Source organism: Hemitrygon akajei, chromosome 3 (genome assembly GCF_048418815.1).
Source record: "Hemitrygon akajei chromosome 3, sHemAka1.3, whole genome shotgun sequence".
Taxonomy (NCBI): Eukaryota; Metazoa; Chordata; class Chondrichthyes; order Myliobatiformes; family Dasyatidae; genus Hemitrygon; species Hemitrygon akajei.
In genome coordinates, this window is record NC_133126.1 from 185815281 (window position 1) to 185840242 (window position 24962).

At 42.8% G+C, this 24962-nt stretch overlaps 1 protein-coding gene and 1 pseudogene across 1 annotated transcript; one reads left to right on the forward strand and one right to left on the reverse strand.

Annotated features, from left to right (window-relative positions):
- The first annotated feature begins 5483 nt into the window (after positions 1–5483).
- On the forward strand, positions 5484–24450 carry LOC140725728 (transmembrane 4 L6 family member 4-like). Its single transcript, XM_073041578.1, has 5 exons — positions 5484–5818; positions 7853–7942; positions 15507–15649; positions 18983–19176; positions 23511–24450. Exons 1-5 carry the CDS (start codon positions 5642–5644, stop codon positions 23513–23515), a joined length of 609 nt encoding a protein of 202 aa, XP_072897679.1. The 5' UTR covers positions 5484–5641; the 3' UTR covers positions 23516–24450.
- On the reverse strand, positions 12848–13020 carry LOC140725844 (U2 spliceosomal RNA; annotated as a pseudogene).
- Positions 24451–24962: the final 512 nt, after the last annotated feature.

The window sequence follows — 24962 nt, forward strand, 5'->3', positions numbered from 1 at the left end:
CATCCATATTCACAAAAGAAAAGGACTTTGTTGCTGGGAAACTCAGAGGGAGGCAAGGTGAGATTCTAGTCAGAATCTCCATAAGTTAAGAAGAGCTACCCAATAATTTAACAAACGTAAGGTAGTAAAATACTGTATAAAAACAACATGTTTGTGCAAAAAAAAACACAAATTCTATGTTAGTAGAAATATGATCCATCGGTATTCCATTTTTGAAGGGTTGTGCAGGTCAGTTCAAAGTAAATTTATTATCAAAGTACATATATGTCACCATATACAACCCAGAAATTCTTGCAGGCATACTCAATGAATCCAATAACCATAACAGAACCAACGAAAGGCTACACCAACTGGGCGTTCAGCTACTGTGCAAATACAAAAAGAAAGAAATAATAGTAAATATAAGAACTATAAATAAATTGAGATGATGAGATGAAGAGTTCTTGAAAGTGAGTCCATAGGTTGTGGGAACATTTCTGTAATGGGGCATGAAGTTTAGTGAAATTATCCCCTTTGGTACAAAAACCTGATGGTTGAAGGGTAATTGTTCCTGATGATGTGAGTCCTGAGGCTCCTGTACTTCTTCCTGATGGTAGCAGCAAGAAGAGAACATGGATGGTGGAGGTCCCTGATGATGGATGCTGCATTCCTGTGACAACACTCCATGTAGACGTGCTCAATGTTGGGGAGGTCTTTACCTGTGATGGACTGGGCTACATCCGTTACTTTTTGTTGGATTGTCTGCTCAAGATCATTGGTGTTTCCATACTAGGCTGTGATGCACCCATTCAATGTATTAACCACCATGTAGCTGTAGAAGTTTGCCTACAGTTTAGACATCAATGGTGGAGAGAGCTATGCCAGGTTATGTCCATCACTCTCTGTGACTTCTTGCATTCTTGTGCATTGGAATTGAGATACTACAAACATACTGCAACCAATCAAGATACTTTCAAAAGTGCATTTATCAATATTTGTTGGAGTATTAGTTGACATCCCAAATTTCCTTAACTTCCAGAAAAGGTACAGACACTACCTTCTTTGTTATTACATCTAAGTGCTAGGCCCAGGACAGGTTCGATGAGATGTTAACTCTCTCCACCTATGACCCACTAATTCAAACTCACATATGGCCACCCAACTTCTTCTTTCTAAAGTCAATGATTATGCACAAAAGGGGACCCTGTCAATTATGGACCTGTGAGACTACTGTAGTAGGGAGGGTAACATACAAATGCTGAGGCAAACGGTTAATGGTTACTTGGAAAGGAAGGCACTAATCAAAGCAACACACAGAATGGTGGAAGAACTCAGCAGATCAGGAAACATCTATGGGTTAAAATAGTCTACGTTTCAGGCCTGCAAAGAAAGGAGGCAGAAACCAGAATAAGAAGGTGAAAAGAGGGGGTTAACTACAAGCCCATCACCTGCCTTGGTTCCTTACCTCCTTCCCTTAATCTACTGGACTCTCCTATCAGATTCCTTCTTCTACAACCCTTTACCTCTTCTACCTTTCACCTCCCAGCTTCTCAATTTTACCCCACTCGCCTACTTTCCTGCTCATCTGGTCTCACCTATCATCTGCCTGATGTCCTATACTCATTCCCCCAACTTCTTATTCTGGCTTCTGTGCTCTTCCTCTCCAATTCCGATGGAGGGTCTCAGCCTAAAATGTTGACTCTTTATTTCCAGTAGCTTTACACTTTAATCTGTATTGTTATTGTTATACCTTATTCTTACTCAGTGTAATAATTTGATGGATATAAACAGTGAACAAGACAAACTTCTCGCTATATCTTGGAACATATCAAAATGGTGAACTAATGCCAATTGAGTCCTGCAGAAGGGTCTCGGCATGAAATGTTGACTGTTTGTTCACTTCCATAGGTGCTGCCTGGACTGTTGAATTCCTCCAGCTTTTTGTGTTTGCTGCAACCAATACCAATGCCAGTAACCACCGCTTCTAAAGTGGGAAGTGAAATTGTGTGGAGGCAGATGGAAGAGAGCCCTGGTAATGCTTCCACCATCATAGAAAAAGAAAAACACCAGCTAAATAATCAGAAAAATTACATTCAAGTTGCCAAATATTTGAGTATTATGGAAGGGTCTCTTCTAAATGTTTGTGTAAGTTTAATTAGAGGATAAATGCTGGTCATTTTGTATATTCTTCACCTTTCTTAACATTTTTGTAGTTTATTCCTCTATCCTTGAGATTCTTCTATTAATGTTAATTCAGAAAAGTGTGTTGTCTCAGATTCTCTTCTTCCCTGCTGGCAAGTCTAAACACAAGAGATTCTGCAGATGCTGGAAATCCAGAGTAACTCGTACAACATGCTGGAGCAGCTCAGCAGGGTAGGCAGCATCTGTGGAAAGAACGAGTGAGTTGCCCAATGCAGGTGAAGTGGCAACTCTTTATCCCCTTCCAGAGGTGTTCCCTGATCTGTGGAGCTCCTCCAGCATTTTGTACGTTTCTCTCGCCCCAGTCGTCTTTTGTTTGTTTCTCTTTCCCAACTCTGCATACAATTGGAGAAATGGAAGCTGTCCATGGCTTCATCGTGTCAACTGTCGTACTGGGTACTGGTCGATGAGAGAAAAGAGGTGTTCTTTCAACAGAGTGGGGAGTTCAGGCTTTGGCTCATCGCGGCTTCAGCGGGGAGGGGTGGAGGCCGTAGGTAGATTTTTTCATTTATTTATTTATGCACATTTAGAGCAGTCAGGTAGTCAATGCAATGCCCCTCTTGCAGGGTGTGGAAAGACAGGGAGACCACCAGTGCACATACTGGAAGTACGTCCGGTTGCACCTTCTTTCAGACCACATTAAGGAATTGGAGGCTGGAGCTGGATGAATTCCGGATCATTCAGGAGGCTGAGGGGCTGATCAACAGGACATACTAGGAGGTAGCTACACCCAAGGTGCAGGACATGGGAAACTGGGTGACCACCAGGAGGGGAAATCATGGTAGGGAACCGGTGCAGAGTACCCCTGTGGCCATTCCCCTCAATGGCAGGTGATACTGTTTTGGATACTGCTGAGGGGATGTCCTAGGAGGGGAAAACTGCAGTGGTCAGGTCTGTGACTCTGAAAGGAAAAGGGGAAGAAGAGGAGTGCAGTAGACAGACATGATACATTGGTTAGGGGAACAGGCAGGATATTCTGTGGACTAGAATGAGATTCCCAGATGGCCTGAGGCCTCCCAGGTGCCAGGGACGGGGACATCTCAGACTCAGTACATAAAGTACATAGGAGGATATAAAGTAATTACTCTCACACACATACACATACCTACAAGTGCATTGGTTCATGCACACGCGTGTGCACACACACACACACAAAAGCCATAAGACATAAGAGTAGAGTTATGCCATTCAGCCCATTGATTCTGCTCTGCCATTCAAACATAGCTGATTTATTTTCCCTCTCAATTCCATTTTCCTGCCTTCTCCCTGTCACCTTTGCTAATTAAGGTATATATATAATATGGCTGGGGTGCCTAAGACTTTTGCTCCAGACTGCATTTGTCAGTGTGGAACGGAGAGCAAATTTGTTAATCTGCTGGAGCAAAGGACATTGGGGATGGCCAGGGTGCAGCACAGTGGGAGGGGTGTAGGACAGGTGCCAGAGAACAAGTGCCAGGGACGGGGGTGGCACAGGTGCAGACACACCCAGCTCTGAGACACCAGGCAAGGTCATTTGATTGCTAATAATAGGTTTATTGATCTTTACAGAATGTCTCTCTGGTGCTTCACGCTCACTCTCCTCTCCCTTCCCCTTTTCCCAACCGTGATACCCCTCTCCCTGTCCCCTTCCCACTCTCGGTCCACAATAGAGACCCAGATCAGAATCAGGTTTATCATCACTCACATACATCATGGTTTTTTTGCGGCAGCTATGTATTGCAATCTATGAAATTACTTATGAGTTATCTACACACCCATGCCCGTGTGCGTCACACCATACAAACACTGACAAACACACACACATCTTCTCAGGCAAATGAACACTTGACCCCTCCCTTCTCATCTCTCAGCAATTCCCCCACCCCCTCACCAACCCAACTCTCCTCCCCGCCTATGGTCTCCAGCTCCTGATCTGAGCTGCCCACCAGCCCGGCTCCATCACTGCTGCCTGACAGCTCAATCTGACCTCCGGTGGAATTTGCACGTCCTCCCTGGGTTTCCTCCCAATTCCCAAGGAAATAGTAAACCAGTTTCTGTGTTACCCCCTTTTGTGTGGGTGCCTGCTTGGGAAATCAGGCTGTGAGTTAATGACTTTGTGAGAGAGAATAGACCGCAGAGGAAGAAATGGAGAGCTGGGATTAACAGGAATAGATCCGACTCAATATCATAGACTCAGTGGGCCGAGTGGCCTTTTTCTTGGTCGCTAGAGGAAGCGTGAGTGCAGTCAGGCTCCTTCTGACATCCATAACTGCAGACCCACACCGGAGGCAAGGTTTAAAAATCATGACAATTGTTGATAAGGTAGCCAGGATCTTTTACCCGGGTTAGAAATGTCTAGCTGCAGAGGACTTGCACCTAAGGCGAAAGGGGGAAAGTTTAAAGGACAAGTATTGGCGCACGCGGAGAGTGGTAGGTGGCAGGAACGGGCTGCCGCAGGGGGGTGGGTGGGTGCTGGAAGCAGATACGACAGTGGTGCTCGTCAGATAGACTCATGGATATTCAGGGTAGACGGATAGAGATCATGAGCTGGTTTAATTGTTTAATAGTTTAATTGGCATCATGTTCAGCACTGAATTTGTGGGCAGAAGGGCTTGTCTCTGTGATGTGATGATATGTCCTATGTTTATTTTCTATCTGCTCCTTTCTGGAAGCAAAATTCTGCAGTCTTCAAAGTTCCCCGGGGGGTTGGGGGGGGGGGGGGGAATCTCGGAGAGATAAATCATATCAGCAGCCTGTTTCATGGAAATATTGCATCTATTCAAAGCTGGAGATAACGCTGAGTGAGGAAAGAACAGCCGGCACTTTGTGAACTTGTTTCCTTATTCTACCTGTTACCCCTGCAGTGTTAACACAGTATCGATTCGTCACTCTGAAGGCGCAATCCTACCATTTCGATCTCAGTCCCTCCATCAACCCCCGCAGTATATGGGCAACCTTTGAAAAGGCTGGGCGCCAAGATCGGGCAGGGAAAAAGATGACACTGAAAGAGTAAATAATGATATTGTTTTCAGAAAATGACTAATTCCTTAAAATGACTGCCCTGGGTGGAGCTATGAACCGAGCCCCTAGTAGTTCAGTTTTGTGGGTTAGTTAATAAATCTTACACAGATGGCCATATGAACTCTGAATGTACCAGTGGTCACCAGTGAATTATTAACCTATAACAGATAGTTACCATGGCAAATGAGGACCTTTTGGTTCCCCCGCCAACCTCCTCTCCAGCACCGTGCTCTCCTCCCCACGTAACCAGGGCAATGTCTGGCCTAACGTAATGCCATCAATATCTTATCTGCAGCTGCCCTATAAAAGGACCACCAAGCAAAAGCGACTGCCTCATTTTTATCCAGGCTCAGCCCAAGCGGGACTAAACACACCCTTCCGCAGCTTTGCCCGTGTCCTGGTCGGAGCGCAAGCGAGGACAGAACTGACGCCAGTGGGGAAACCAAATTCCGCAGCAGGCAGCATGTGTTACAATAAGTGTGCACGATGCCTTGGCATCACCCTGATCCCTCTGTCTCTTCTGTGCATTATTGCAAACACCCTGCTTTTCTTCCCGAATGGAGAAACGGGGTATAACACTCCGGAGAAACTGGCGGACAGTGTCTGGTGCTTCAGTGGGATTTTGGGCTCGGGATTGTTGGTAAGCCACATTTTGGAAATCTTTCAAAGTTTGTAGAGCAGGTGCAGGGCTGGCTATTTTAAAGATTAGACATAAGTATTGAACATTATTCGAATTAACTATGTCCAATAATTAATAATTTAAAATTGAAACAAATAATTTGCTTTGAAACTAATCCCAGTGATAATGTGTGCAAATCACTAATAATGGATTGGATTTATTCAATGTTAGCAGGGGTCGCAGTAAGTTATTGGCTAAATTACTAAGTTCAGAGTCACAGTTCTCAACCTGTTTGAGTTTGAACCCTATTGTGGTAGCTGGCAGCTTAAAGTAACTAAGCAAACCTTTTCTTTAAAAGAAGGCAAAAGGCTAATGCTCAAAATAAAGACATCTGGTCCCATTAATATTCTTTAGAGAGGAAAACCTGAAGCGTCTCGGCCTGAAACATCGACTGTACACTTTTCCACAGATGCTGCCTGGCTTGCTGAGTTCCTCCAGCAGTTTGTGTGGGTGGCCTATCATCCTGACCTAGGTTGGTCCATATGTAATTCCAAACCCACCAACGTCTTAACCACCTCCTCAGTATGGTCACAATGATGTCATGGAGTAATGCAACATGGAAGCAAATTCTTCAGTCCATCTCCTCTTATGCTGACCAAATCATTTATCTGAGCTTGTCTCATATCTTTCTGAATCTTTTCTATTGATGTACTTGTCTAGTCTTTCAATGTAGTAAGTACCTCCGCCTCTGGCAGCTCATTCCATACATTCACTGCCCTCTGTGTAATAAATATACCCTTAAATCCCTGTAAAATCTTTCCCGTCTCACCCTAAATCTGTGTCCATCCGTACCTGGGAAAATGTTTGCAATCATCCCCCTCATCTCTGTCCTTCTTACACCTCGATAAGGTTATTCCTCAGCCTCTACGCTCTAGGGTAAAGACCCTCAGCCTATTTGGCCTCTCCCTAAAACTTAAACTGTCCAGTCCTGGTATCTTTTCTGCCCTTTTCCCAGTTTAAGGACCTCATTCCTATGGCTGGGCAATGAGAACCACGCACAATACTCCAAGTGGGTCTCACCAAAGTTCAAAGTAAATTTATTATCAAAGTACATATATGTGACCATATACAATCCTAAGATTCATTTTCTTGCAGACATTCACAATAAATCCATTTTAGAATAATTACCATAATAGATTCAACAAAAGACTGCACCAGCCTGTGTGCAAAAGTTAAAAAAGCTGTGCAAATACTAAAATAAACAAATAATAAGCAATAACTATAGAGAAATGAAATGAAGCGTCCTTGAAAATGTGTCCATACATTGTGGGAACAGTTCAGTTATGGGGCAAGTGAAATTGAGTGAAGTTATTCCCTTTGGTTCAAGAGTCTGATGGCTGAGGGGTAATAATTGTTCCTGAGTCTGGTGGTGCAAGTCCTGAGGCTCCTGTACCTTCTTGCTGATGGCAGCAGTGAGAAGAGAGCATGACCTGGATGGTGGGGGTCCCTGATGATGGATGCTGTTTTCCTGCAACAACGCTTTGTGTAGACATGCTCCAATGGTGAGAAGGATTTTACCTATGATGAATTGGACCAACCACTAGTACAGCTGAAATATGGCATCCCAATTCCTGTACTTAATGTCCTGACCAATGAAGGCAAGAATGCCAAATAGCTTCTTCACTATCCAGTCCAGAGATAGACCATAAGAGTAGCATTGCCAGTTTCATCTACATTCTGTGAATAAATATATATATATTTTTTTAAATGGCATTCCATAGAATGTGGTCTCAATACTTTCAGAGGAAATCTGTCAACGTTTTCTACATCACGCACTTTTCTATGTATTGTTTTAACAGATGCTATAACTCAGATTAGCATTTAGTTTTAAGGGAAATATATTGAGTTAATGTCAGTGCAATTAAATTATTTGACCATGCAGAACATTTCTGATAGCACTCTCTCAATGTCGACTTTTGCTTTTATTGCACGGATTCTGAAAGGCTGAGACCTTTTGTTGGCCTGTCTAATGTTGCCTTTGGAAACTTTTCACAGATGGTGTTCCCAATCCTGGTGTTCATGGGAATGGAAAACAACGACTGCTGTGGGTGTTGTGGAAATGAAGACTGCGGTAAAAGATTTGCGGTGAGAATTGCAGGGAACACTGGCATTTTCAGGACAAAAAACCTCCTTTATCACCTCCCACCCCCCCAAACCCCCCTCTTCCCTCCCTGCCTGATTACTGTTTGACTTACTATCAAATTGTGTGAATATTTCATGCTGTTAATACATGGACAATGAAGGGTACAAAATACAAATTGAAAATGAGGGTAGAGAGGAAGTTTATTGTTATATTTAAGTATTGTAAGATATACAAAATGGCAATTCAGCCCTTTAAGTCTATACTAGCCTTCCTTAGATTCCCATTGACCCCTTTAATATCCTGTACCTATTCTCTCTCACTTCAGTTTCACTCTGATTGTCCAACAACAGACCTACACTAGGGGCAATTTACAGTGAACATTAAATCAACAATCTACATTTTATAAGACTAGTACGGTAAGACCTCACTATCATCCTGCACCCTATTGTCTGGCTGCACTGCACAATCTCTGTACTGTAACACTCTTTTCTGCATTCTGTTACTGTTTCCCTTTGTACTGCCTCAAAACACAGTTGTAATGAAATGGCAAATGTAGTTCCCTTGTTTAAAAAAGGTAATAGGGAGAAACCTGGGAACTATAGACCGGTGAGTCATACATCGGTGGTCTACAAACTACTCGAAAGGATTCTTAAGGATAGGATTTACGAGCATTTGGAGAAGTACAGTCTACTCATGGATAGTCAGCATGGCTTTGTGAAGGGAAGATCGTGCCTCACAAGCCTGATTGAGTTTTTTGAAGAGGTAACAAAAGAAATTGATGAGGGTAGGGCAGTGAATGTGGTCTACATAGACTTTAGCAAGGCATTTGACAAGGTCCCTCATTAGAGACTCTTCCGGAAAGTCATGAGGCATGGGACCAGTGGAACATTGGCTGTTTGGATAAAAACATGGCTTAAAGAAAGAAAGCAGAGGGTAGTTGTGGAAGGAAAGTATTCTGCCTGGAGGTCGGTGACTAGTGGAGTGCCGCAGGAATCTGTCCTGGGACCCCTGCTATTTGTGATTTTTATAAATGACCTGGATGTAGAGGTGGAAGGATGGGTGAGTAAGTTTGCGGATGACATGAAGATTGGAGGAGTTGTGGATGGAGCTGTAGGTGGTCAAAGGTTACAAGAGGATATAGACAGAGTTGGGCAGAAAAATGGCAGATGGAGTTCAATCCGGAGAAGTGTGAGGTGATGCATTTTGGAAGGACAAACCAGAAGACTGAGTACAGGATAAATGGTCAGTTACTTAAGAGTGTGGATGAACAAAGGGACCTTGGGGTTCAAATCCATACATCCCTCAAGGTTGCTGCACAGGTTGATAGGGTGGTTAAGAAGGCCTATAGGATGCTAGGCTTCATTAACAGGAGGATTGAGTTCAAGAGAAGAGAGGTCATGTTGCAACTCTACGAATCTCTGGTGAGACCACACTTAGAGTATTGTGTTCAATTCTGATCACCTCATTATAGGAAGGATGTGGAAGCTATGGAGAGGGTGCAGAGGACATTTACCAGGATGTTGCCTGGTTTGGAGAACAAGTTATATGAAGCAAGGTTAGCAGAGCTGGGACTTTTCTCTTTGGAGCGTAGAAGAACAAGAGGGGACTTGATAGAGGTCTACAAGATTATGAGAGGCATAGATAGGGTGGATAGTCAGTACCTGTTTCCCAGGGCACCAATAGCAAACACCAGAGGGCATATGTACAAAATTAAGGGAGGGAAGTTTAGGGGAGACATCAGGGGTAAGTTTTTTACACAGAGGGTTGTGAGTGCCTGGAATGACTTGCCAGCGATGGTGGTGGAGGCTAAAACATTAAGGGTATTTAAGAGCCTCTTAGACAGGCACATGGATGAAAGAAAAATTGAGGGTTATCGAGTAGTGTGGGTTTAATAGTTTTTTTAAGGATTATATGGATTAGCACAACATGGAGGGCTGAGGGGCCTGTACTGTGCTGTAGTGTTCTATGGTTCTATGGATCTGCCTGGATGGCAGGCAAAACAAAGCTTTTCATTGAACTTTGGTAGATGTCACAATAATGAACCAATTTACTTGTTTTGGGGATGTGGGGTGAAACTGGAGCACCTGGAGAAAATTCACACAGTCACAGGGAGGATGTAGAAACTCCACACAAATCACCCTGAGGAAAGAATCAAAGCTGGGTCTCTGGAAGCGTTAGCAGCAGAATTGTACCTTCCAGCTAGTCTCCTTCCCTTCCTCCCCACCTTTTGATTCGAGCGTCTTCTCAGTCCCAAAGAAGGGTCTCGGCACGAAACGTTGACTGTTTATTCATTCCCGTACATGCTGCCTGACCTGCAGAGTTCCTCCAGTATTTTGTGTGTGTTGCTTAAGATTAGAAGTGTTTCAGGGTTGAGGGATCTCAGGTTCATCCAGGGAAGACTGATGTGAGATTTAGTCATGGCGTGCCAAGTTTTAATGAATTTTGAGCGGGCAAGTGCAGAGAAACTGTTCTTGTGTGAGCTGATGACCAAGACTACAGATGAGTGGAAACAACCTTGCCCTTCAAGGAATGGAAGGATGGTGGATCCAGATTCAGTTGTGGATTTCAAAAGGAAATCAGTTAAATATATGAAAAACATCAAGAGGAGCCTGTCCAAGAATAGAGGCCAGAAGGAATCAGAATGAGATTTATCGTCACTGACATAAGTTGTGACATTTGTTGTTTTGTGGCAGCAGTTCAGTGCAAGACATTAAAAAAACTGTATGTCACAATAAGAAATACATTAAAAATGAAAAAGCAGAAAAATACATAGTGTAAAAAAGAGAGCAAAATAATGAGGTAGTGGTCATGAATTCATGGTATAAGGAGTTGTGTGGAGTATCAGAGAATGTTGGGTTCCAATGCTTTCAGAGCACCTGAAATTGATAATTGTTCTTTAACAAGAGTCGTTATTCATTTAGATTTCCTTGTGTTTTTCTCAAACGACTTGCTCTTAGTAACGCGGTCTCCTGGTGTTTTCTGTTTCAGCTTGTTAAGGTTATTTTGATAGGCTCAGGAATTCTGTGGTACTTATATTATTTAAGCAGATGTCTGATTGGCACTAATTGTGGGAACCTGGTTTTGAGAATGTTGCATCTCATGGTGTCGCTCAGCCGAGCCATTGATGTTCTGTTGGTATTCTTCTGAATAAACTCTGATCACCGTCTCTACGTTGGAGTCTGTCTTTCTTCTGCACTTGGGTTCTGATATTGCCAGTGCACATTGTGGCACATGGATCATTCAGAAATCTGATGGTAGAAGGGAAAAAGCTGTTCATAAAATGTTCTCTTTTTGAAACATGTGACACATAAGAGGGGATTATAGGGTAGTTATTGAGATATTTTCACTAAGGGGAAAGTTTTGAATGAAGGGCCAGTCATTTAAAGTAAAGGTAGGCATTTTCTTTCTTGCAGATGGAATTCCCCCAAATTGTGGAAGTAGACAAATTTTTGTAAGATCAGAGATTGAAGGCTATGAAGATCTGACAATGAGGGAGATTTAAGGCTTGAGGTTGATTAGCCACAATCACATTGGGTGGTGGGACAGGCTTGAGGGGTTAGGTGGCTGCCTCCTCTTTTCCCTTTTCTTGTGGGTATAGGGGAAAGAGAAGAAGAACAAGATTGACCAGACTGCTGGCAGAGTCTCAAAGGGCTGAATGGTCTTTTTTGTGTTGCTGGGCTTCTATGATTCTAAACCAACAACAGTGCACTGGGATCCATATTACTGGCACGGGCTCTTGTCAAGGAGGCCAATTCATTCTGGGGGGGGGGGGGAAGATTTTCTGTGTTTCTTTTTGTTGCTAACATTGACAGATGAAGATCAGCTGATTTGCATGTGGTTACAGAATACAACTTAATAGCTAACTCTAGCAACCCGTCTCCATCGATGAATCCACAAACATTTCCCAACTGGTGGAGAGCTTCAGCAACTGTTAACCCCAACCATAGTGCCATACAGGACAGACACAGGCACTTCAGCCCAACTGGTACTTGACGTCCGCAGTGCCCATCCAAGCTAGTTCCATGTGCCAGCATTTGGGCACAACCTTCTAAATCTTTGTTATCCTTGTACCGGTCGAAAATGTTGTTATCACAGCTCCTGATACTTAGGACCTGTACCCCATGCTAATTACTGATAGAAATATGTCTGGCATATTTGCATAACACATCAGACTTGCCTCAGTGTCAGAGACTGAGGGGCAACCTGATAAAAGTATATAAGATTGTGAGAGGCATATAGGGTAAAGTCTTTCTCCCTGGTTGCAAATGTCAACTATTACACGACTAGGCTTTAAAGTTTAAAGGGGATTTATGAGGCAAGTTTCTTTAAATCAAGGGTGATATGTACATGAAACGCACTCAGGGGAGGCAGAAGATAAGCAACATTTAAACACAGTTACAGTTGGGCAGGTATGTGGATAGGAGGCCAGCACGAAAATAAATCTCAGTGTAGTATGTGGTGATATGTTGTGTCTTTGGTAATAAATTTATTTTGGTTTTGAGACCACCATTCTTGTTCCCCAACTGCTGGCGTGGGGATGATCAACAACTGCTCAATGCACAAATTGATTAAATCCTGGCCTCTCTCGTTCAAATCACTCTGTATCTCACCAGGAGGTGCACGCCCAATTAGAAAGCATAAAATCCTCAATTAATTTATGAATTTGTAGTATCCAGAATTTGATAAATTCAGGATATATCCTTGAGATAATGGTGCTTTTATTACTTTGTTTTCAGTGAAAAACTATTGGAAGTTTCTCTGAATTTATTACACAGAACAATAGAAGTTCTGTTTATGATTAGGAGAGTGCCTGGTAGTGCAAGGGAATCAAGGTTCAAAGTTCAAAGTAAATTTATTATCAGTGTACATAAAAGACAATTTGTGCAAATAATTAAAAAGTAAATAAGTAAACTGAGAACCTGAGTTGTAAAGTCCTTGAGAGTGACTCTAGAAATTCCTATCCCAACTCTTTATTCCAAAAATCAGTTTAATATACTGTATGGTCCCTAAAGAAGGGACATACCCAGTATTAAACCAGTAAGGATAGAAACTACACTGAGCCATAAGGCCCAGAAGCAATCAGCTGCTAAGGAAACATTCAAAAGGCCAATAAATATCAAAGATTTGAAGAATAGCAGACAATCTGCTGGAGGAAGTCAGTGGGTCAAGGAACATCTAAAAGAGGAAAGATAAAGTTAACATTTCAGTTGGAAACTCTACACCTCCTACCTTCTTATTTTCACTTTTTCCCCTTTCATTCCAGTCCTGATGACAGATCTTGGCCAGAAACATTGACTCCTCATTCTTTTCCATAGCTGCTGCCTGACCTTCTGAGTTCCTGCTGCATTACATCAAAATTTTGCTCATGTGGTTTCTGATATATAAAGAAGAACAGAAAATGCTGGGAACACCTGGTGGGTCAGGCAGCATCTACAGTAGGGGTTCCTAACCTTTTTTTATGCCACTACCATTAACCATGGAGTCTGTGGAACTCAGACTGGGAACCCCTGATCTATGAACAGAGAAACAGAGTCGTATCAAAGACATCTCATATGAACTCAAAGGCACTTTGATACAAATGAGGAGAATAGTTTGTGGGATTATGGAAGAGGATGTGACTGAGGTTTGGAAACAAATAATTTTTCTCAAGGCAAGCTGGATGTCATCAGATAAAATGTAATCAGGTAGAACTAATTTCACTTAAACATTTGAAGCATAGGTTCAATTATTTTTGCACAAGGTGCATTGCAGAAATTCAGGAATGTGGCTCTCCCCAGTGAACTTCTGAAGAAACCAAGTTTATGTGTATGTAATAGTAAGGCGATCACTCAAGTCAAGTATGATGTTCTCCTTAAGGGTTGTCTATTGGTGGGTCTTCGGGTGGCTGCAGAGACCAAACCGAAATCCACATATTCTGATGAGGGGCTTCTGAACCTCACAATCCTGTCCTCTTCGCCACTTGCTGTTTACCATGGGACATAATCTAAGATGTTAGAGTGGATTCCCTCAATGAAGAATGTCAGTGCGTGACATTGTTTAACGTGATATGCAATGGCCATCACACAGTCGGGTTCAGGGTCCAGCGGCATGGAATGTAAGACAACTGAGGACCCTTCACTACTGCTGCCTTCCTCCACCTCCACTGCCATTGTGATGAGCCACTGCCACTGCTGAAGTCTTGGTTGGATTGTTCTTTGTCTGGAATCTCCATCTTGGCCTTACCAATAGGCTAAACCCCAGATGCCGTCGACTTTCCGGTTTAAGATGGCGCTACCAAAGGCGCGCAACAGCTTACCGGCAGATTGAAAGCCAAGAGATTCGACCAAAAACATTACTTATAACATCTTTACTGAAGTAAATTGTGCTGAACTATTGCCGCAGAGAGTGAGACGAGGCTGAAATGGGGGATGAGCCATGCTGGGGTATTGTGAGGCTCAATGTGTTCGCGTCGAGGTCGCCTGTCGGTGTTGGCATCACTGCCGGAGATGACGTGAGCAATTTGGAGAAGAGTCAATGCACAGGAGTTTCGATGCCCGTCCACCTAACCCGGCTGCAAGGTTGGATCGCTCCAAGCGCTAAGCTTATTTGGTGAGATCGAGAATGGCTTTGGGCTGGGTGACCCAAGCGAAACGTGGAGCCAGGATCAGGATCCTAGAACGAGGCACTACCCGGTGCTTGGACAATTTAAGCACCAGCCCAAATAGACTGGAAGCCCGAGTGTTGGGACTGGGGGGGGGGGGGGGGGTAAGGTCGGGCTGATTTCGCTCACTCTCCCGCGAACGTTCATTCCTTTCTCTGCAGCGCTGAAGCTGTGAACTGATCTGGCTACTCTGCGTTTGCCCCACTGTATGATGAACTGGGACCGAGGCTTCGGTCTACTCTGGGTATTCCAGGAGTGAGTCCGGGACTCAGTCTGGTTTGGAATGCTGTTGGCTCACTTCTATTGTTTGTATGATTTGCGTTTTTTATTCTCCCTTTCTCTGCGCAGGGGTTTCTGGTCTCTTTTTTTTGAATTGGGTTCAGATTTCTTGCCTTGTGGCTGCCTGTAAGCAGACAAATCTCAAGGTGTATAATTCATACATTCTTTGATAATAAATGTGCTTGGAATCTTCGAATCTTCAGCTCTCAGGAATTCGCAAGCTGCTCCACCACAACAAGGTCACATTAGCAGGCATTTTTAACAAAACAGTTTAAAAAGACTTGTTCTAACAGGAAAGATCATTTGGTAAATGATTAAGTTTTTTTTGTTGTCACGTGTACCAAGGTACAGTGGGAAAACTTCGTTTTGCATGTCAGCCTACTGTATACAGTTCATTTAACTACATCTCTGCATTGAAGTAGGACAAGTGAAGACAATAACACAATGCAGAATTAAGTGTTGCAGTACCAGAGAAAGTTCCCAATGAGTGGGGGGAGAAGGGAGGAAGTCCTGGGTGAGTGGGGTCTTTGATTATGTCAACTGCTTACTGAGACAGTGATAAATTTTGAATGCCAAAAGAAATTCCTTGAACCGTTCCATTTACTAACGTCATCTTTTAATCAACTTTCTGTTCTGTCTTCATCTAGAATTTTTCTTCTGTGATCTTTGCCGGGATCGGAGTGGCAGGAGCTGCTTATTGTTTCATTGTTTCCGCAGTGGGTCTCAACACTGGACCAAAATGTATCACCACAGAGAGCAACAGTAGCTATATCTACCCCTTCATTAACGGGTAAGAGACCTCACTGTTTGATGACCTCATTATACCAGTCTGGAGAAACAGGAGCTTCACCCAAGGATATTCTTTTAGTTCATAAGAGCATGAGACTATTAGACATAGGAGCGGAATAAGGCCATTCGGCCTGTCAAGTCTGTTCTTCCATTCCATCAAGGCTGATTTGTTATCCCTCTCAACCCCATTCTCCTACCTGCTCCCTGTAACCTTTGACATCCTTACTAATCAAGAACCTATTAACCTCCGCTTTAAATATACCCAATGACTTGGCCTCCACAGCCTTCCATGGCAATGATGGTGTAGTGTCATACAGAACTGACTGAAGGTATATCCTTGTGAGATTCAAAACATAATGTGACTCTTAGAGACATAAATTCAGCCAAGGGGACTTAACAACCATTACTCATGTGAGCTGGCATCCTTTATTACAGCTACTCTGGGATTAAGTGAATGTGACTATTTTAAAGTGGTGACCTTAATATCACTTTATACACATTGAGAGTCATTGACGCAAACATTCTGTGCTGTAATGTTCTGTGTTCCAACTTTATGATCTTAGCATGCTTCAATGTACTTTCCCCTTGCTTTATTGAGATGATCTGGGGTTAACTGTCTGTTAGGATGGTGAAGCAGTTTCAATTGGCCTTTTCAAAATGCAACTGGATAGCCATTTATGGGAATATAATGTGACGCTCCAGGGGGTGTATCGACAGCCTGCCCTTGCATGTCTAGTGACCAGCACCGTTTATTGTCCTTGTGTTAAAATGCTTTTGTGGGATTACAGTGGGAAGTTCCAGTTCATTTATTGTTACAATTTAGCTTGGGTTATGCAGTTATTTGCTTGTGTATTTGTGGGTCACCCTAACTGTAACTGGGTTGTGTGATAGTCACCTCCCCTGTCTGTATGGGTCTGGTAGGGTTCACTCTCTGGGTCATGGTGCCTGGTCTGTTTTGTATTTATCACAGTAAAATGGTTGTTGAGTTAACAAGCTTCCTCATCTGTCATTATGGACCAAGTACTCACTAAAATAATTTACAGGGCCACGAGGAAAATATGGCGGAAGGCAACCAATGAGACCGCCTTCTAGGGGCCCCCGTATAATTGAAGGGCCAAATCACCACCTTTGGTGTTGGAATAGTTCTCAAAGGATCATTGCATCAAAGAGTAGACAGAGCACAGAAAAAGGTCCTTTGGCCCATTGAGTCGATGCTGACCATCAACCACCCACTTCCACAAATTCTACTTAATTAGTAAGGGCGAGAAGGCAGGAGAATGGTATTGATAAGGAAAATAAATCAGCCATCGTGGAACAGAATCTTTTATTTAATTTTTCATCTATTTAGAGATGCAGCGCTTAACTGATCCTTTCGTCTTAATGAGCCATGTCACCCAGACAACCCATCTATTTAACCCTAGCCTAGTCAAAGGACACTTTACAATGACCATTTAACCTACTAACCGGTCGGTCTTTGGACTGTGGGAGAAGACTAGAGTAAACCCACACAGACTCTTCCTGTGTGAGGAAGAACGTACAATCTTCTTACGGAGGACGCAAGGACTGAACTCCGAACTCCGATGTCCAAAGCTGTAATAGCGTTGTGTTAACCCCGATGCTACCATGCCACCTTATAAATGGGCCAAATGGCCTAAATCTGCCCGTGTATTATGGAATCCAGCATTACTGTGGTAGGATTTCTAATCATATTCCTGGACCCATTGTCCAGGCCTCTGTCTATAGATCAGCAACTTAAGGGTAGACATCCCAGCCTAGTACAACAATGCAGCAAACCTCCCCTGCCAATCCCATACAGAAATGGTCCCTAATTTGGAGTTAAAAATTCCCCTTTGACTGCAGTGTGCCATTCCAACAAAGGGGAGGATTTCTTACTGGATTTGGACACAACACTGACAAAACAGCGGGAGAACTTTTCCATATCTGTCCGTATACATCTCTTTGCTTGGTGCTGCCCTCTGGTGTTCACCTGGTGGAAGCTGCACCAGGAAAACACAGAGACTTGGGCTATATACATTTTTTTGTCTCTTTGTGACTGTATATTCCTCTGAAATAGTAACCATATATGCTATTTGTGCTACGTGCAATGTGCAGTGTGCTGTTGGTGATATGCTTTGCACCTTGACGCCAGAAGAACACTGTTCTGTTTGACTATATTCATGTATGGTTGAATTAAACTCACTATACACCTAGCCATATAAACCCAAACATACCAGCTGCATTCAAGTCCAGGTACAATTAAGGAGAAACAATAAAACAAAATAAACATTAGTGTTGTCTCTTTACTTAGGTCTGATAAGCCCTGAAGTAAAGATAACTGACTACTTCCCGTCTGCTCCAAACAATTAGACATGGCAGCTGACTAATCACTCAAGTATAATCTACAAAGAGATAGCCAACATCATCATAAACCATGACAACCTCCCTGCTCTCAACTCCTAGTCAACCTTTACTACAGAATTAGTGTTTTCATTCAGCCATTTTGTCACTGAGCCATTTTACGCTGACCAGAATTTTGTTTCCACCAGCTCAAGTCCTCTCTCATGGATCAGTTAAATCTGCCTCTCATATTACACGTAGCTCTGTAAAGCACTCTCACAAAAGATGGTGAGTCTTTGGGTTTTGTCTCCCGACAGAGCGTTGTGAAGGTGAGGTCCTAGAAATAGGCCTAGTTCTGGAGAGTTGAGGCTGAGGGCAACTAGCACAGAAGAGGTATTGAGGCCTCTGGCAGAATAGCCATGACCATTTTGAATGGCCGGGACAGAGAGTTGCCATGGGCACGATAGGCCAAATGGCTTCCAGTCTGAGTTTGATAAATTGGGAGTTGTCATTATCTGAAATACAGAGCTTGAATGAGCAATGAGAAAAGATTCGGGTGTAACTTTTATTATTCAGGCAACCTCAGAATCACAGTGAAGGAAGTCAGTCCGTACCACAGTTGTCTGTAATGTGAAGCCCATCATCTGTGTAAGGGTAAAAAAAAACAAAGTTGAAAGAAAATTAATACTGCATTTATTAATTTACTTTATTTTCACATTAATTCCATGAGTATGAATTTTACTCCATTCCTCAATTCTTCTAGGTAGTAACTTATGAATTCTGCAAGGGCTCATTTCCATAACACATAAAGCAGAAATGAAAAGAGTCAGCTGTATATGTTGGTATGGAAGAAAATGTTCCAGAACTGTTGGAAAAGTGAAGAAATGCTGGACTAATGGGACAGGATGATCTGATGTACCAAATGGCCTCCATTCCTGCTGTGAAATGTCCGCCAATAGTTTCATGGGGTTTATGTTTTGTCTCCTTGTCTTACCAGTGATTACCTGCAGAATCACACGATGTGGGATGTATGCATAGAGCCGCCCAGCATCGTCCCCTGGCACGTAACGTTGTTCGCTCTCCTGCTGGTGATGAGTGGAGTCCAGCTCGTGCTCTGTGCCATTCAAGTGATCAATGGGCTGATTGGTTTTATCTGTGGCGAGTGCAGCTGTTGTTCCTGCTGCGATTCAGGTGATCCACTTTATTACTCTTAAAGATGATGGCAACTGTTCATAAACTCAACAGATACTGGAAATCTTGAGCAACACACACACACACACACACACACACACAAAATGCTGGAGGAACTCAGCATCTCATCCTAACTGGTTGAGTTGCTCCAGCATTTTATCTGTGTTGCTCAAGATTTCCAGCATTATTTATTAGCTTTTATTCCTGATTTCCATTATCTGCAGTACATTGTCTTTATAGGATTAAAGGCAAACAGTTGAGACCTTCAATGAAATAATGACTATCGTCCTGAAGTGTTACTGATTGGAAACAACATTGAGTTCAAGCCATTGACTGTGAACCATAAGGCTTTGATGACAACTAGCATACTGTTGATAGGTGCTTTGTTTTTTCCCCTTATACCATGGATATAATGGTTAAGTTGCTATGCTCAGTCAGAGTAAATGATGAGTTCAAATCCCACTTCTGAAGCTGAGCAAAAGCTAATTTGCACGGTATTTGCACTCAATAGCCACTTTATTAGGTACACCTGCATCTCTGCCTGTTATTGCAAATATCTAATCAGCCAATCACGTGGCAGCAACTCAATGCATGAGCACGTGCAGACCTGGTCAGAAGGTTCACTTGTTCACAGCAAACTTCAGAATGGGGGAAGAAATGTGATCTGAGTGACTTTGTCTGTGGAATGATTGTTGGTGTCAGATGGGGTGGTTCCAGTATCTTGGAAACTGCTGATCTCCTAGGATTTTCATGCACACCAGTCTGTAGAGTTTACAAGAATGGTGCAACAAACAAAACTAAATTCCAGACAATGGCAATTGAGTGTGTGAAAATCCCTTGTTAAAGAGAAAGGTCAGTGGAGAAAGGTTCAAGCTGACAGGAAGGTAACATTAATTCAAATAACTATGCATTACAACAGTGGTGTGCAGAAGAGCATCTCCAAGCACACAACACAACAAACCTTGAAGTGGATGGGCTACAGCAGCAGAAAACCATGAACATACACTCAGTGACCACTTTATTAGGTACAGGAGGTATCTAACAAGGTGATCACTGAGTGTATGCATGCCAGTTACAATGAACTTGAAATTTACAAGCAGTTAAATTTTTAAAAATCTGAAACTTGGGCAGTCTTTATGAAGGAAAAATAAACAATACAGCAACAATGAAGCCACTGACTTGTTATAAAGGCACACCTCATTCACTAAAGACCTTCAGTTCTTACTTGCAGAGCTGCTAATGTGATTGACTGTCAACCATGGCCTCAATTCAGAAGTGATTCGGTTGGAGAATAAATGCTGATGTTGCTGATGATTTTGATAAAGCACGAGTGAAGTTCTGTCTAAAATGGGGGATGGAAGTGTGTTCAATGGAAAATGACAGAAGAGAACGGGAAAAGAATTTTTGAAAATGCAGACAAATAGAGCAACCAATTTGGATAGTACATTCAAAGGACTAGCATTGCTGCAATTGGTCAAACAGTCTTCGTATTTGGTGTGTGATTCCATTAACCTTGCAGGTTGCATTACCAATAACGTGTGCTGCTTTTCTTCACAAAGCGCTGAACTCAACAAGAAACATACCGTGTTTGCTACTGGTGGCAGACAACTTAATAGGGCCATGCTTAACTTTTGCAATTCCCAAACTAAATGTAAGGGGAAAGATTGGCCTACCGGTTTCCCTGGCACACTGGAAGTGAGTGAAAGTTGCAAACTTGTTCTTCGTTGCCCCAGTTGCATCCCCAAGTGGATGAACCCTGATACTTAAAACAAATCAGCTCATTGTTTGCACTAGAATACAAATGTAATTCACAAGATGGAAATGGATCCTCTTGAGTGAACATTGAATACATCTTAGCCTGTTATTTTCAATGAGAATAATATACTACAATGCCATTATGCTTCTTATAATCTTTGATATTGAATCCATTGTGACTGAAGGTTGAGCCTGGAATGGAATTGATTGTTGAAATGCTGCTGCCTGGTTTGTCCAAATGTCCATTGCAATGTCCTTTCCTAGAGCTCTGCCTTAACATCAATACACTTGATAAGAAAGGATCTATGTTAAGGCCTCAGAGTTCTGATCTACCAGAGAAGTTCCCTGTCCTCACACACCTTTCTCCCAATATACCTCACAATTTAAAAATCCAGAATGCAAATAATAAGAGTAACTGCACGTTTTATAAACAGCAATCTATATTTTTTATACAACCAGTATTCTCAATATTTTTATATTGCACAGTTTGTCTTCTTCAGTGTTAGAGTGGTCAAGCTTTGGCAAGAACAGGCAGAGGCAGAGTCTTTTGGAGTCATTCAGTTCATTATAGAACTTGAGCTTGAGAAATTGGACCCGAAGTTATAACCACTGTAGGTAGTTAAGGCAGTGAAATGCAGGATACCTAATGGTCTCCATCATGACTACATTTGCAAGAAGTGTACCCAACTTCAGCTCCTGACTGACAAGGTCGAGGCACAAAAATACAACTGCAGAGCAGCGTTGTGTACGTATTCTAAGGTCAAGGAACTGGAGCTGGAACTGGATGGACTCAAGGTCATCCAGGAGGCTGAAAACCTCATAGATGAGACCTTTACTGAGGTGGTCAGACTGAGAGGGCAGGCTTCAGATAGTAGATGGGTGACCATCAGGAGAAGTAAGGGGAGTAAACAGTAAGTGCAGGGTTCCTCTGTGGCCATTCCCTTCTGCAATATGTGTACTGGTGGCAACTGCTGGGAGGGGATGTCCTATCAGAACTCAGCAGCATCAGCCAACCAACGGCACTGTGGTCAAATCTGAGGCTCAGTAGGGAAGGGTAAAGGCAGGTAGTGGGATAGCAATAGGAGACACGATAATTAGGGGGATGGACAGGAGATTCTGTGGCTGCAAGAAACACTCCCAGGTGCTAGGGTCAAGGGCATCTCAGAGTGGCTGCAGAACACTCTCAAGGGTGAGCAGCAGGAGGTTGTGGTGCAAATTGGCACCAATCACAGGTAGAAAAGGGGAAGGGGTCCTGTGCAGTGAGTATAGGGAGTTAAGGACGAGGCTGAAGAGTACCAGGTGCTAGTCAGGGCAGGAACAGGATGATAGTACAGATGAATGAGTGGCTGAGGAAATGGTGCAGGGGGGCAGGGTTTCATATTTCTGGATCATTGGGATCTCTTTAGGGAAAGTAATTCCTGTACAAAGAGGACAGGTTACACCGGACCCGAGGGGGACCAATATTCTAGGGGGCACAATTGATAGAGCTGCTGGGGAGGGTTTAAACTAATTTGGCAGGAGGCCGGGAACCAGATTGGCAGGGCTAAATATGGGGCAGTTGGTATACAAATAAATACAGTGTATAGTGAGACTGTGAAGAAGAACAAGCTGATGATAGGGCAAAAAGGACTTGGTGGTCCTTGTGCAGGATTCTTAAGGGTTAACTTGCAGGTTGAGTCAGTGATAAGGAAGGCAAATACAATGTTAGCATTCATTTTGAGTGGACTAGAATACAAGAGCAAGGATGTAATGCTGAGGATCTATAAGACAAGGATCAGGCCGCACTTGGAGTATTGTGAGCAGTTTTGGGACACTTATCTGAGGAAGGGTATGCTGGCATTGGAAAGGATCCAGAGGAGGTTCATGAGAATGATTCTGGGAATGAAAAGGGTTAACGTGCGAGGAATGTTTTATGGTCATGGGCCTGTACTTGCTGGTGTTTAGAAGAATGTGGGAGGATCTCATTGAAACTTATTGAATGTTGAAAGGCCTGGCTAGAGTGATCGTGGAGAGTGTGTTTCCTATAGTGAATGAGTCTAGGACCTGAGTGTACAGCCTCAGATTAGAGGGATGCCCATTTAGAACAGTGATGAGGAGGAATTTCTTTAGCCAGAGGCTGGTGAATGTGTGGAATTCATTGCCACAAACGGCTGTGGAGGCCGAGGCATTGAGTGTATTTAATACAGGGGTTGATAGTTTCTTGATTAGTCAGGACATCAAAGGATATAGAGAGAAATCAGGAGAATGGGGTTGAGAAAGATAATAAATCAGCCATGATGGAATGGCAGAGAAAACTCAATGGCTAAATGGCCTAAAACTGTTCCTATGTCTTATAGTCTTATGGTCTTCGTTTGTACATTGTTACTTTTTTAGTATATTTTAGTATATTTATATATTTTAGTACTTTTTTTCATTAATTGTATTGTATTTCTTCCCCCCCCCCCGCAAATACCTTCAAGAAAATAAGTCTCAAGATAGTAGATATGATTACATATATGTGCTTTGATAATAAATTTACCTTGAACTTTGAATCTTTGACTTAATATAAGCCTTTTGTTTCTCTCCCCCTCCCTCTATAGCCTAGAAGCTGAAACGGACGGGATGAAACTGCTCTGTAATCAAGTCTGTGTTGCTACAGCAGAGTTTGACAAATGGACTTCCAAAAAAACACCCTTTCTTTTGTTCCCAGGAGAAAACGTGGCAGAAGCCACTGAAGCTAAGTCACATTCCTAGGGCAGTGATTTTAACCTCACCACTAGACTGCTAGAGGCTCCTGTTTGAATCGCATCTGTATACAGCAGGAACACTGTAATATTTCAATCAGTAATTTCTAGGTCAGGGAAGATGCTAGTTTCACTCAAGAAAACTTCTGTTTTAAAAGAAAAATGTATTTTTTAAGATGTGTAATTTTTTTTCTGACTGAAGTTGTCTCGCTAATATAGGTCTCTGGAATCAGCTCTTCAGCTGAAGGTCTGGGGTATTCCCTTGGCTCTGATGTTGAAGAAATTGCTTGAATTTCAATTCTATTGGTTCCAGAAAATCAGAAACTCAGGCAATTTCTATGACTTGTGATGAACCTACAAATCCCTCCCTTCAGCCAGAATGCCATGGGAAAGTTCATTCCCACTGTGGGATAAATCTATTTATTTGTGGTCGGCTGTCATAGTTTGCAATTCCACTTGAACTGCTGCCTACCGAAGCTAACAGAAAAAATATTTAATTTGGGAAAATGTCCGGTCATCTACAATGCTTCAGCTGAGTCTTATCCCACCTGAATTCTTCTTCTCATTTAGGGAAGAATTCTCCAGTTTACATTCTGAACCACGAGAAGACCAGTCTCCAGAGAACCTTTATCTGTGTTGTGCTTAATCCAGTTGACTCAAGACTTTGGCGCATTCTCCAGGCTCTTGTTTGGAAGACCTATGTCTTATGAAAAATGGGAGCTTGCTGTAATAAACAAACGTGCGCAAATCATGTTCTGTATCTTTTTCTGTGAATTATTAAACACATGTCAAAGTCTTTGCTTCTCTTTGGCATAATTGTTCACTTCCTTTGACTTAGAGTCCTGCTACATCTTCACAGTGACCAGTAGTGCAGGCTACATGGATTTTACATTTGTCTTTAAGAGCAAGCCATGCAAGAAATTCCCCACATATAATGAAGAGTAATATCAGAAAAAATCAATTCCAGTCTATACAAGGTTAAAGTACAGTACTGTGCAACAGTCTTAGGCACATGTGTATATATATATAGCCAAAGTGCCCAAAGCTTTTGCATACTCCTGTATTTATCAAAGTAGAGTGGAGAATGAGTTTGTAAACCTGGCGGGTATAAAGGATGTTGGGAATGGTGAGGGAGTGCCATGGGAGGGGTGTGGGACAGGTGGCAGAGGAGGAGTGCCAGGGGTGGGGTGTGGCGCGGGAGTAGACACATCCAGCTCTGAGATGCCAGGCAAGGCTATTTGATTCCAAATAATTGGTTTGTTGATCATAACAGAACGTCTCTGTGGTGCATCCTGCTCTGTCCCCTCT